At 44.1% G+C, this 14,584-nt stretch overlaps 1 protein-coding gene and 1 long non-coding RNA gene across 2 annotated transcripts in view; one reads left to right on the forward strand and one right to left on the reverse strand.

The window, feature by feature from the left end:
- INTS6 (integrator complex subunit 6) overlaps window positions 1–489 on the reverse strand; it is an 81,239-nt gene extending 80,750 nt beyond the window's left edge. The window contains exon 1 of the mRNA XM_039236101.1: window positions 289–489. Within this exon, the coding sequence (XP_039092032.1) occupies window positions 289–399 (111 nt within the window). The 5' untranslated portion in view covers window positions 400–489. The remainder of the gene's footprint in view (window positions 1–288) is intronic.
- LOC120234302 lies at window positions 97–13,321 on the forward strand. Its single transcript, XR_005529051.1, has 3 exons — window positions 97–327; window positions 11,439–11,744; window positions 13,216–13,321. It is a non-coding gene; the product is annotated as an uncharacterized LOC120234302 (long non-coding RNA).
- The last annotated feature ends 1,263 nt before the right edge of the window (window positions 13,322–14,584 follow it).

Here is a 14,584-nt window from a genome sequence, read left to right on the forward strand (position 1 = left end):
CCGCCCCCCCCCCAACAGTACCGCACACGCAGCGGCCACCCCTCCACACCGCCCCCCACACACAGATCGGCCCCCACACACCGCCCGGAGCCCGGGCCCGGGCCGAGCCCGGCTCGCAGCGCCCGCCCGCCCGCCCGCGCGGTGGGGGAGGGGGTCCCCGAGCCCGGCAGCTCCCGCAGTCAGGTCCCCGACACCTCCGCCTCGCCGCCCCCGGCTACCCTCCCCTCCACCCCGGCCGCCCGCGGGCCGCCGAGCCCGGATCGCCGCCCGGGCTCGGTCAGTCGGTACCTTCATGAAGGTCTCTACCGCGCCTTTGGCCGTGTCCAGGTAGGTGGTGCCCAGATGGCTGCGCTGGTTCATAGAGGCAGACGTGTCTATCAGGAACAGTAAGATGGGCATAGTGCTGGCCGGGGACACCGGGGCCCGAGGTGGAGAAAGAGGAGATGGTAGAGGTGGAGGCGCCGGTGGCGGCGGCGGCGACCGCCGCTACGCGGGGCGGGGGAGCGCGGCCCCCGGGAGGAAAACACCGTCTGGGTCTTTCCTCCGGCTGCGGGGAGTTTCTCCCCCGATAGTTGAGAGGAAACTCCCCAGACCCAGTCCTCCCCGTCGTACCCCCGCCTCCGCCTCCTCCTGCCTGCCTGCCCGCTGGGGCGGGCGCCCGGCCGTCTGTCTGTCGGTCGGTCCGTCCCCCCCGCCTCGGGGGTCCCGTCCCCGCTCCCGGCCCCTGTGTGTGTCCCAGCGGGAGACGGGCCTGGCTCCCCACCCCACCCCCGGTGCAGGGAGTGGGGACCTGGGAGCTGGCGAAGAGGGGAGTGGGCTGAGGGGAGATTGGCCCTGGGGCTGTTGGGAGAAGTTTCAGGGACTCCCTCCGCACCCCGGCGGTGTCACCACTTTCTCAGCCCCTCTCGCTACTGAAGCGCTTTTCTCTCGCACACTCCGGTTTTAATTCGGGCAGGGTCTGCAGAGGCTCCGCCCCCTGACACGTCCTCGGGCCACGTGACGCGCCGCCCCGCTACCCTATTGGCTAATCTCAAGTCTCTTATTAGCATATTCAAACAGCTCAGGGGCGGGGAAAGCTTGTAGGCCGGCTCCGGGAACTGTTATTGAGCACGCGCGGAGGCGGGGCGTCGGGTGCGCGCGCGAGCGAGCGCGAGGGGCGAGCAGGCGGGCCAGCAGACGCGGAGGCGGGCTCCGGGAAGGGGCGGGGACCGACCGCGGAGAGACCGTGGGGTGGGGGAGGGGGCCGCGGCGGCGCGCGCGCGGGGCGGCCGCGGCTGTGAGTCTGCGCGTCAGTGCCGCTGGCCTCTCTTTGGCTGTTGGAGGTGATAGGGGTCGGCGGAAGGGAAATGGAGGCTGGCCTCAGCTCCCCTTGCGAGGTCGCGCTGTCAAACCCCTTCCCCGGGGTGTAAGTGAGGAGGGGATGTGTAAAGTAATCAAATACCCGGGTAGAAGGGGGTTGGCCCGCGCGGTCTTCCCTCCGTGGAGAACCCCGGGCCTGCGGTCGCCGTAGGAGGTTCCTTAGGCGTGGGAGGGCCGGCCCCTAGGCGGGCGGGCCCGGGGCGGGGGAGGGGAAGTGAGAGGTTGTTTATGACCAGGGACTAATCTCCGCCAGTCCCCCCGCTCCCGCCGGGGAGTGGGGATGAGAGGCCAGCTTTGCTCGCAGTCTCACTCGGCCTTGGGGAGCGACCTAGGGTGAGGGCCGGACTCGGAGCACACCGAGAGCTCTCGGCGGAAGACCCGACAAAAAGAGGGCTGACCTTCTGTTTTCCTAGCTCAGCCCTTAAAGGGCTTGGGGGAAGGCTCAAATATCGATAAAGCAGTTTGTTGCCCCTTTTATTCTCAGGAAAAAAGAAAAACCGACTCTGCCAAAAAGAAATAATAGCCTCTCTCCAGTCATGTTTTCTTAGGGCCAAAGAACGTCCATTTCAGAGCGAAAAGGGACCTCAGAACACCATACAACAGGAACTCGTTTTAAATGGAAAAACTGATTTCAGCTAGTCTAGGTGAACGAGCGGGTTCCTCATAATCCTGCCGGTGCTCTTCCCTTTCACCTCATGGGTCTCTACGATGAGTTCCAAACACTGTGTGCGGGAAGACGTTCTGGGGGTAACAGAAGCCCCCTAGTCACCCTGCCGGAAGTAACTGATCATTTCCTAAATGTCCGAGGAGCACTGTTCACTCAAATATACTCGTTGACAAGCTGAAGACCGTGCCTGTGTGTTAGAGACACACAATCCTTATAAAGACTGTAGATACCTTTAGGGCCTCTCCTGCCAGCCTAGGATTTCGATTTATTTTTTTACCCCGAAATTCTTAATTTGCCTGCTGATCATTTAATGAAATTGTTCCTATCAGCCTCAATACGAGAGGCCTGCTTGTAGCACTTTTTTTAAAATCTTGAGTTCCATAACTTGGACTTTTCCTAATACTTAGGACAACCTCTGAACTTCTTACTAATTTATAGTAGGGCTATTTCAGTCACGTGCTATTCTGTGCGTATGTAGGACAGAAGGGAGAGGTTTTTAAAAGACTTGGATTACAAAATAAGACAGAATGCAGGTCTTACAGCCAATATTTGCTGAGGACCAGTGGAGTTTTAAAATGATTAAAATGTGGACGCTGCCTTCAAAGAGCTTATGGTTGTTTAAGAAAAATACTACCTACATATTATTAGCCACTACAAGGCAGAGAGTGATTAGATACTAAATAATTCAGAAAAGAGAAAAATGTATTACCCTTGGGTGATGAACATTTTCCAGAGCTAGTATATTTAAGATGTTCCTTAAAGCCATGTTTCTCTAACGAGATCCTAGATCTGGAGTTAAAAATCCTTGGATACTTTAAAATGTATTCATTTTAATGACAATATGCAAATTGTTTTACCTGTTAAAAGGACAAAATTTTTCTTTCGAAGTGATGATTTGCAACTGAAAGATTTTCATAGAATTGGCCTTCAGTTTTCTGTATCCGTGCTTTTGAAGCTGGTCCATGGACCCCTGCCTATCCAAAAATGTATCCTCTAGAATGACAGGAATTTCCTTTGCATTACTCAGGTTTGAGAAACACTGCTTCAAAAAATTGGTAGGATTTGAATATGTGGGTGAAGCAAGAGGAAGCTGCTGATGAAAAAGTCCTTTTGGACATTGAAAATGTAATGAAGCAAGAAAGCTAGCACAGCATTGCCAGAGGCTTCCTGGGGAACGCTGAAGTTCAGCTAGGCTGGAACACTAGTTATGTGAAGAATAGTATTAAGAACCAGAAAGATAGGTCAGATCTAGACAATAGAGGGCCTTTATTCCAGACTAAAGATTTTTTTTCCCATATAAATTACAGTTTTTAGTTGGGGTACTAAGTGCAAAGCAGTGTTTGAAGGGAATCAAACTTGACTACTGAAGTACATGAGCATGCATTAATAATGACCTTCCCTGTTACAGTTATTTGAAATCATTTCCAATGGAGACATCATGGCTCTTTCTTCCCTGACTCTGGAGTTGGCAGATTGTCATAAGTGGAGGTGTATGGTAGAGACAGTGTTAGATGCAAAGATCAGGAGAGCCAAGTCCAGTGAGCCAACCTGGAGCTTAGAACCAGAACCTGTGCTTACCATGGCTTCTGAGATCAAAGACCAGGTTTCCAGTTCAGAAGCCCAGAAGTGCTGGAAGGCAAGGCCAGAGGAAGAACAAGAAAGAAATCAGGACACACATAGGCAGAAAATCAAGAGGCAATCAGAAACCAGGAAGCATTGACGAGTGGTCCCTAGACAAAATTGTGAAATAGGCCAAGTTTATTCTTAGTGACTCTGGTTGACAATTAAGCTACTGGTTGATGATGGCTTAAAGCAATGGTTTGGGGCCAGGAGGCACATATCAGCATTGTCCACAGAGTTAAAACTGCACCAAATCCCCATCCCCAGAGGAAAGTGAGTCAGTAAAATTGGGACAGGCCCTGGTCATCTCATTTTTTATAAACCTTTTTAGGTGAATCTTATAAATAATGCTGATTAAGAACTGTATGCTTAAAGTATAAAAATAATGTATATGTCTACATCTAGTAGTACTCAATAAATAACTTTAAAAATTCACATACCCTTAGAGTTATTACATTTCTTAAAAGAACTTCTAAAATAAATCTGCAAACTAAAGGGGCAAAAAACTATAAATGTGACATTAGTATAGCTAACAGTGGATTTGTTATCATATGCTTCTTTAAATTTCAGGAATTCAACCATGTTTGACAAAAATATAAAAAGAGAAAACTAAATAGTACCAGAGATTTCCACTGTCCCCTGTCTTGAGTTTAGGCCTCAGAATAAGCATGTGATGGGAAATAGGAATCTCTTCTTCACTCAGTCTCTGCGATTCTAGAACAATTCTGGTTATATGCAGGCTTATTTATCTAAAACATGGCCCCTAAATATAAGCCAACTATTTCATCAGACTCAACTGAAAAAACAGTGAGCTCTTGCAATGCTAGAGGGAGAATGAGTTGGGAGTATATGCACTAAACCCCATGCTGTCACAGTCTAGGGGATGAGGAAGATTTCTCTGGGAGATCACTGGTCAGAAGAGGTATGTGGGAGAAAATTCGCTCTTTGTTGCTGTTTTTAAAGGAATGCTGCCTAAATGCTAGGGCTCCAATTTAAAAGGGAAAGAATAAATTATATAAAAGCCTCTGAAGGAGTGGGGACCCTGGCTTCAACAATAGCCTAAATTGTCGAAATAGGGCTATTTTAACAATTAAGAACTGATGAATTAGATTCATTTGTAGGAGCCAACCACCACCCTGCTAAATAATTTTAAACCAATTAAGCAGGATAACACAGTTTAAAAATAATTATGTGCCAAGGACTTGGCTTACGGTATCTGGATGTGCCATCTGAACAGAGTAATCAGATGAACCCAATGTTCCTCATGTGGAACCCAACAAAGTTTTTTTGGCTGTCTTACCATTTTCTCAGCTCTCTGCTTTACTCTTCAAGATCACAGTAGTCAATGATGTTGACAGGTTGAGAACATCAAACACACACACACACACATGCACACGGACAAACACCAAGAAGTAATAAGCTTAAAAATTAGATGTGAAACTAGACAGCAGAATGTATTTGGATATTAAATATATAAAGAGATTTAATTTTGGTCATCCTAATCAGTCCTCAAGGGAAAAAATGCTACTAAGGGACTACTTATTAAAAGGAAATTAAACCTTTCCAATAAGCAGTATTTCACAGTAATAGTTGAAGGCTCAGATGATTCAAGATCAGTTCTGGAAACAGACACAACCAAACAGAATTAGAATCAGTAAATTACTTTCTCCAAGTAAAAAGCGTGAACATTGCAGTAATTCTTTCTAATAATGTTAATTGCACACCTACTATGTGACAGGCACTATGGTAGGTCATGGTTTGTAATCCAATGGAAAGACAGAAGACAGATCAACATAATGAAACTACATGATTATGAAAAGTAAGCAAACACCAAGCATGATAATAAGACCCGTCTAAGAGGCTTGGTTTGAAAAAGCAAGGTTACATACCATATTTCACCAATTCTGAGACACCACGGGCTCTAAAAAAATGGTACTATTTTGGAGCACTGAAAGAAAAATGATGCTAATTAAACTATGACACAATGATTTTTTTTTTTTTATCAATTAGGATTTTTCCACAACATATTGAATTCTATCAACCAGGAACTTTAATGATGGAACATGTTTTCAAAGAATACTCCACTACTCCACTATTGTCTTCAGTATTTTCTTTGAAACCACTGGCTTTTATTCTACAAGTTTCGATGCTCATGCTTTCTTGGTCCAACTAAAAGATGTCAGTGAAAAGTTTTCAGACCACAACCAGGATTTATATCTTTAAATGGTTGGTTGACTGAAATGTCTAGGGTTTGCAATTGCCTAGGCATGCCACCAGGAATAACCATGAATTTTGCACATGTACAGCTACATCACAACTGCCTTCTGGTGACAGCATTGTAAGATGCCATTATTGCAAGTTGAATTCCAATTTTAGAGATGTTAAAGTAGAAAGAAATGTACATTTAGAATCGGAAAGATACCATTTAGTGCTGAAAGCTCTTAAAATAAGCATCGTTAGAATACACAAAGAGCTCTGTGAGCACTGAGGAGAGAGCAGCTGATCTCACATAGGAAGTGATATGCACTCAGATAGAAATCCTATGGGGCTGGGACATGTGTGTGGAAGTGTGGCAGAATTGAGGCCAGGCCACATCCTATGGGGCTGGGACATGTGTGTGGAAGTGTGGCAGAATTGAGGCCAGGCCACATCAGAAAGGGTTTCACGTGTCCAACTAAGAATTTTTGAATTTTATATTTGGGTGATAGGGAAACCAAGTTTCGGGGAAAGGGAGTGATATAATCAGATCTCATTTTAGAAAGATGACTTCAGTAAACAATTGGAAAGAATGATTAGAACGGAAAGGCCATGGCAAGGAGACGAGTGAGGCAATTTCTGCATCAACCAGGGGAAAGAATAGGAACTCCTGGGGAAGTGGCCCCAGGAAAGGAAGGAGAGGGTCCAAAAGACATTGGGGTGCCAGAATTGACAGAACTTGGTGAACTGAGTAGATGCAGGTGGAAACATCTATTCTGAGAGTCGCTCCATCTTGTGTCATGTAAAGTGAATATCATCAAACTACTGGTATTGATATTGATATTAATGATACCTATAGATTCCAATAAGAACCAATGGTGTTTTCTCAGTCATTTGTTCAACTAATGTTTCTCAAGTCTCTAACATGTGCAGGAGCTGGGAATTTAGCGGTGAATAAAGCACAGGAGAATGCTTGTCCTTATGAAGTTTACATTCTAGTGGGAGAGGTAGTGCTATGTGTACGCCTAGTGCAAAGGAAGAGGAACAAAGCAGGGAAAAGAAAAGAGTGATGCAGAGGGAGGAGTATTGCGGTGTTAGGTATGGAGAGCAGAAAACACCTCATTAAGAAAATGACATTTGAGCAGAGACCTGAAAGAAAGGAGAGACAGAGCTGAGCAGATCTCTAGGGGAGGCCAGATTTTATCCGTTTACTTTAGTGAAGTTGAGGAAAACATCTGTGGTTTGAAATGCTAATACATATTAAGGTCTTACCTCCTGGTTAGAATTCTTTGTTGATGCTTAATAAGTATTGTTATTCATAACAAGTGTACTTAATAGTGATTTGCTGATACTTAATATATATTCTTATTAAAAGCAGCATTCTGGTAAGTATTCTCTGCTGACATAGGCTCAGTTATTCATGAAATATTATTGAGAGACTTACTTAAGGTCAATAGGTACTGTTTTAGATTCTGGGGATTCCAGGGTAAATGAGATAGACCTAATCCCTACTCTCACAGGACTCACAATTAACTCAGAATTTCAGATAATGCATAATTATTTAGTTGAGATTACAAATTTAGTAAAATGACAAATGTTATTACAAATTACATGGAACATGTAATTACAAATGTTACATGGAATATATACTAAAACATTATGTGTCGTCTATCTGAAATTCATATGTAACTGGTGTCCTGTATTTTTGTTTGCTGAATCTGGCAATTCTGTGACTTCACTGAACTTACAGCCTAAGTACCAGAGTCAGAGATTAGTAAATACAGCTGGCATCCAGGGGCCACAAGCAACCTGGGAAGTCATAAAATGGAAGGTACGGTGACTTTAAATGTGCGGAGAAAACCTGCCTGCCAGCAACAGCCACCTTTGAGAGCAAGAAACAAACGTGTGTTTGAGCCGTGTGTTTTGGATCCATTTGTAACATTCCCTCTCTGTTTTACCAGCTTAGCCTAACTAACTTAATGTGTCAATTCCTGAAGTCTATGATCATGCCCAAATTTTCTCCAGAATCAAAAGGTTTCATGTAATGTACCAACAACTAAAAAAGTATATGTAAATAAAAGCAACAGAGAGGTAGGCCACACCCTAAAAATGCTTGTACTCTAGGCCTTATCCTACATATAGCTTCAAACCTTCGGTTTTGAAGGCAGTCGTGAAGTACATCAGAGAAATATTTAAAAATTATATAATTTAGTGCTTTCCCTAAGCAACTAACATGATCTATTACGCCTGGCTATTAAAACATTTTTAATATCTTTTCTTTCTATTATTGAATGTAGAGGGAAGGGATTTGGGGCTGTTTGAGGTGGGGAAGGGGAAACAGAGACAATATATATGTAAACTATAGATTATATCATATATTGATAAATGCTCTGAAGAAGAAGCAGAGAAGAGGAATGAGAAGTGGTAGGACGAGGTGTTACCCTTTTATTTATTTATTTATTTAAAGTTTATTGATTGATTTTGAGAGCGCGCACACAAGTAGGGGAGGGACAGGGAGGGAGAATCCCAAGCTGGCCCTGCACTACCAGTGCGGAGGCCAATGTGGGGCCTGAACCCACAAACCATGAATTGCGAGACCATGATCTGAGCAGAAATCAAGAGTCAGTTGCTTGACGATCTGAGCCACCCAGGTGCCCCTAGGTGTTTCCCTTTTAAACCTGTAGCATAGAAATAATTAAAACAGGGAGTAGAATTTGATCAATGCCAAAAAAAGAAGTTCGAAATGCTATGAGGAACAGTTACCTAAAAGGACAGGCCAAGAAAGAGAAACAAACACGTAGCAGGAAAGAAGATGGACAGCTAGGAACCAACTTGGCCAAAATAAAGAGGAAAAAAAAAATTTCAAAAAGGAGACTGCATTTTCAAAAATTATTGAAACATCAAATGAAGTGGAGGCTGAACAAAAACTATCAGGTTTCCTGAAATCTGGCCATGTGTAGCAACATGGATGGACCTTGAGGGTGTTATGCTGAGCGAAATAAGTCAGGCAGAGAAGGACAAATATATGTTTGCACGAATAGGAGGATTAGGAGGAACTTGACGGAGGAACAAGGGGGAGAAGAAGGGCGGAAATGGTGGGGGAAAGGGAGAGAGGCAAACCATGAGAGACTCTTGAATGCTGACAAAAACTGAGGACTGATGGATCTGGGGGGGAGGGGGGGATGGGCATAGAGGAGAACACTTATGGGGATGAGCACTGAGTGTTATGTGGAAACTAATTTGACAATAAACTATTTGTAAAAAAAAAAAAAAACTATCAGGTTTGAGAAAGCCATTGTTGGCTTTTATAAGAGTCTTGTTAGAGGAATATAGACACAGAAGAGATAAGGTAAATTAGATCACTGGGGATTTTAGTCAATTGAAGGCAGAAAATATAAACTTCTGGTTTTGCACTAAAAAAGGGGATGGGATGGTAGGTAGCTCAAAAGACCAAAGAGAACTTTATTTTAAGGTAAAGAAAAAACCCAAACATGTTTTTAGGTTAAAAAAAAAAAAAAAAAAAAAACAGCAGAAGAAGGATACCTGGATGGATCAGCCTGTTAAGCATCTCTTGATTTCGACTGAGGTCAGGATTTTAAAGTTCGTGAAATTGAGCTCTGAGTCTCACATTGGGCCATGTGCTAACAGCAAGGAGCTTGCTTTGGATTCTCCCTCTTTCCTCTCTTTCTGCCCTTCTCCCAAACTCTCTCAAAATAAGTAAATACACATTTTTTTTAATTTTTTTGAGTTTATCTTGAGAGAGAGAGAGCGAGCGAGCGAGTGCATGTGTGCACGAGCTGGGGAGGGGCAGGGAGACAGAGAGAATCCCAAGCAGGCTCCATGCTGTCAGCCTTTAGCACAGAATCCCATGTGGGGCTCAAACCCATGAAACCTGTGAGATCATGACCTGAGCTGAAATCAAGAGTCCGATGCCTAACATCAAGTTAGTCAGCTGCCTAACATTTGTGTAAAAAAAGACAAAAAAAGGGGTGCCTGGGTGGCTCAGTGAGTTAAGCATATGACTTCAGCTCAGGTCATGATCTCACAGCTTGTGAGCTCAAGCCCCGCCTGGGGCTCTGTGATGACAGCTCAGAGCCTGGAGCCTGATTCCAATTCTGTCTCTGTCTCTCTGACCATCCTCCGCCATGCTTGCTCTCTCTCTCTCTCTCATATATAAATATTAAAAAATTATAAAAAAGACAAAGAGCAAAGGAAAGCTGAAGGTGTAAGAGAGGTATGGTGGGTCTCAGGATCAGGAAAGATAGGGTCAAGAGCATAGGTGGGAACACTGGGATGTGAAAGAAGGGGCACTGGCTTCTCTGAGACCAGAAATAATGACAAGAATATGAACAATGCCCAGCACAGTGCCTTGTGCCATGGTCAATTTTATGCATCAACCTGACTGGGTCACGGGGTGCCCAGAAACTTGGTCAAACGTTATCCTGGGTGTGTCTGTGAGGATGTTTTGGATAATGGTAACATCTGAATGGCTAAATTGGTAAAGCAGATGGCCCTCGTCCAATGGGAGACCTGAACAGAACAGAGACTTATCCTCCCTCGAGTAAAAGGGCACTCTTCCTGCCTGCCTGCACCCAGCTGGGACTTTGGTCCTTTCCTACTTCCGGTCAGACTCACCACCGAAACACTGGCCCTTCTTGGGTCCTGAGCTTGCCAGGTGGAGGACTGGAAGTACACCATCAGCCCCCCGGGGTGTACACAGGGCCAGCTGCAGGCCACAGGACTTCTCAGCCTCCCTAACTGTGTGAGCCAATTCTTTATTCTCTGTCTGTCTGTCTGCCTGTCTCCTTCTCTCTCTCCCTCTCCCTTTCTGTCTGTTTCTCTGTCTCTGTATCTCTCCCACTCCTGTTTCTATTGGTTTTGTTTCTCCAGAGAACGCTGCCTAACACGCCGGTACATAGCGCTGAATGTTTAATGTGTGTATGTGAAATGACCGAAGCAATTACAGAGAAATTCAAAGGCGGAGAGGATGGATGCTGAGCCAGTTATGGGAAATGGGTGGCCACCCAATCTGACTGGTGATGCCCAGGGCGAAGCTGAATGCTCCAGGGAAGTCCCTTTAGTGCTAATAGGGGACCATATGGAGGGGGCGCCTGGGTGGCTTAGTCAGTTAAGCATCAGACTCCTGATTTCGGTTCAGGTCATGATCCCAGTGTTCCTACGTTCAAGCCCTGCTCCAGGCTCTGCACTGCTTGGGATTCTCTCTCTCTTCCTCTCTCTCTGCCTCTCCCATGCGTGTGCTCTCTCTCTCTTTCAAAATAAACTTAAAAAAAAATACCCTTAAAAAGTTAGGGGACAGTATGGACAAGCAAGCAGGTCATCTGGACTCTCAATGGGCAAAGATTGTGACAGGCAGGTGATCAAGCTCGGAAAGATTCAACAAGCCTTCCTGTAAGTGGCCAGGGCTCAGAGTCGGGAAAGCGATGCGAACAGGTAAAGACCAAAAGTTGCCGACATCGAGGAAATGGGAAGAAAACAAACATTTCATTGCCTGCTTGTGCCAGGTACTCTGCTAGAGCTTCCCACGGTCACTTGATCTTCTGACAAACCCGCCAGCTAAGTGTTCTTACTTTTTCAGAAAAGGAACTGAGAGACCAAGTAAATTAATGAACATAGTTCAAAGTCACAAAGCAGAAGAGAACTAGAACCCGTGTCTGATTCCAAAGGCATAATTCCAAGCAATACTGGAAGGAGTTATCGTTGACCCATCCGTGGGAATTGGTGCTTAGGGACGGAGCTCCAATCCCCATGAAGACGAAGAACCCAGACATCGGCGTGAGACCAAGGTGGAGCCTCAGGCATGGAGGGAAACAGGGAGACCATCAACAAAATCTCTAATAAGGGAGGAATTTGCTCCTACGAACAAGATGGAAAGGATAAAGGGGTGAGAGCTTCTAGGATATTAGTGAGAATGTCGTTTTAATATTTAGCTCACTAGTCTCCAAAGACCCATGTTCTGAAATGGTGAATAAAATATCTCAACCTCTTATTATGAAGTATCTATCATTGCTGACGGGCACATAGAGCTCTCATGATATCCACTTAATTTGCCAGATTAAACGATGCTCCTTGTTCCCTCTTTAAAACATGCCCACAGCATGGTACATGCTCAAAAGTAGTAGCATTCCCTTCAATATAATTGTGAACTTCCGCTCCCCTGGCAAGCTCTGTGCTTCTCCCTCAAGGCCCCCAGTATGCCAGGTGAACTTGTCATTATTATCCTTTTAATTAATTCAATACTATATAAACCAGTGGAGTATAAACAAGTCACTGAAGAAACAGCTCTCAAATGAGATGCAAGCAAGCAACCTGCAAAAGCCTAGAAACCGTAAAAATCTACAAGTGTTTTTGCATCTCAAAAGATTGACAAATGAAATGTAGTTGTGGTTAAAATTAAAAGTGTAAGGTAAGTAGCATTGTTTTTTTCTTTTCTTCTGTGCCGTTTCAATTCACTGACTCTACTAGTGTTGGAAGAGAATGCTTTTACTCTACTCTGTATTCTACTTGTAGGGCACTTTTGTTCTTTCTTTCTAAAAAAGCACAATCTGTCTAGAAAAGCAAAATTCAAAATGGGAGTCCATGTTCTTTCAGTGACTCCAGTCGGCACTTTTGTGTGAAACCTCAGTACAGAGGATGATACTACCTGTCTGACTAGGCTCTTCCCCTAAATCTCAGGGATAGTATGATTCTTATGTGTTCAGTGTTTGCATTGTGAACACTTGTAGCTCACTAGCATTCATAAGATTACCAGGAATTATGCCTCTGAGGGCCAGATTGTTGCTGTTCTTTTATTATAGGCCAGCATGTACAGCATTTTAATAGCTCTGTCTGTAAGGAGTCTTAGAAAGAATCTGGTGCAATTTTCTTGTATTAAAGATAAGTAAACTGAGGACTAGGGTCAAAGACACTTGTCCAAGGTAAAATATTAAAATAAAATTAAGGGCAGTGTTTGAATAGCCCCTTACATTGTACCTCCCCCATGCTATACAGCACTTTTAATGGAAAGTTCTCAAAGCACTTTTCAATCAGATCATTAACGAGTCTGATGCCTGAGCATCCAATTATTATCCTATTTTCCACCAGCTTGGTTGCCTCCTCTCAGACACAGAAAGGTCAACGTTTTCTTTGCAGGTGGATCGGTTGAGAGTTGCATTCATCCATAAATAAGAAACCTGAAAAACAAGGGTTATTTTTATCACACATGCCAGCGGAAGACAATCCAGGAGGGCCTCATTTGCCCCCTTTAAGTTCCATAACGACATTGAGAATGTGGGGCGTTCCCTGTTTTCTTGTTCAGCCCATCTTAATGCGCGCTTGTCACCTGATAATTAGCTATTTCACCTCAAATATTGTAGGTTTGCACTGGCAGAAGAAATGGGAAGAAGAAAAGAAAGCAGGTCTTGTCAGCTGATCTGGACTTGCTTTGAAAAGAGATTTTTCTGGCACCCCTCCTAATAATCTCCTTGTAGATGTGATCGGCCAGCTCTGTTACTTGGCCCCTCTTACCTGCACAGTGGCCGCACCGCGCGCTGGGAGGGCACCAGCCGTCTCTCTCTCTCTGCGGGGCTGTTGCCAAGATGAAGGAGAAGGTATGTGTGCTCCGTCGCATGCGCTTGGCCTCCAGTAGGCCCTGAAAAATTGGGAGCTCCTACTCTGTTAGAAAAAAATGAAACCGGTGGTGACACCTCCAAATTTCTTCCACGGTAATTATGAAGAAGCGTTTTTACACACGTAAAGAATCTAGTGTGGCAACAGGATAATTTTTAGTCGAGAAACAAAGTTTTACTAAACTTCCATTGGGCACTACAATATTGGTATGGCACCTTTTAAAAATGCATTTGAGTAACAAGATCATCATTCTGGGTGCTGGTCCATAGTCTCAAAAATTTGGAATACAAGTGACACTGTTTCCCTTTACATGTTATGAGTTTGAAAAGATTTATTGTATTTAATTATGATTAAAAGAACTTTATATCATGGGGCTCCTGGCTGGCTCTGTTGGTAGAGCATACGACTCATAACTCTCAGGGTTTGAGTTCAAGCCCCACATTGGGCATGGGGCCTATTTAAAAAGAAAAAGAGAGAGAGAAAGAAAGAGAGAAAGTAGTTTTTATCATAAGTAAAGCACATTCAAATTAGTGATATGTTGAGAAAATATCTACTGAACCATTAAATCTATCAGAAATACCTATTCATATTATTCATATATTGTTAAGTAAAGACCTTGGCCTTCAAAACATGTATCTGTGGGGATCACTGGGTTTCTGATTTCAGTTGCAAGGATTTCTAGTCTGTAATAAGCATTGCCATTAGAATGGCAATACCACACGTCTTATGTGAGGTACTCGATTTTGTGAAACAACAAGAAGGAAAAAAAAGGCAAATAAGTATTTTATAAGAAAATTAACCACTTTAACATAAAAAATATTAGCAGAATTTCATAGATACAAACATACCTAAAGCTAACATCTGCCTCATATATAGGATATATCATGTCTGTACCAGTCAATCCCATGATAACGCAAAAAGCTCAAGCACAATCCATTATTGTGTTATGCTGGACTATTGCTACGTGAATTGTTTTGAAATGAGTATGGAAAAAAAAAGTTTACATAAACCGCTGCCTAAATACTTTCTTTAAAATGAACTAAATGTTGGAGGTGTGTGTGTGTGTGTGTGTGTGTGTGTGTGTGTGTTTGTGTAATAAAGGGAAGGGAATCTAGC

This window comes from Hyaena hyaena, unplaced genomic scaffold, assembly GCF_003009895.1.
Source record: "Hyaena hyaena isolate Hyena2069 unplaced genomic scaffold, ASM300989v1 scaffold_106, whole genome shotgun sequence".
Lineage (NCBI taxonomy): Eukaryota > Metazoa > Chordata > Mammalia > Carnivora > Hyaenidae > Hyaena > Hyaena hyaena.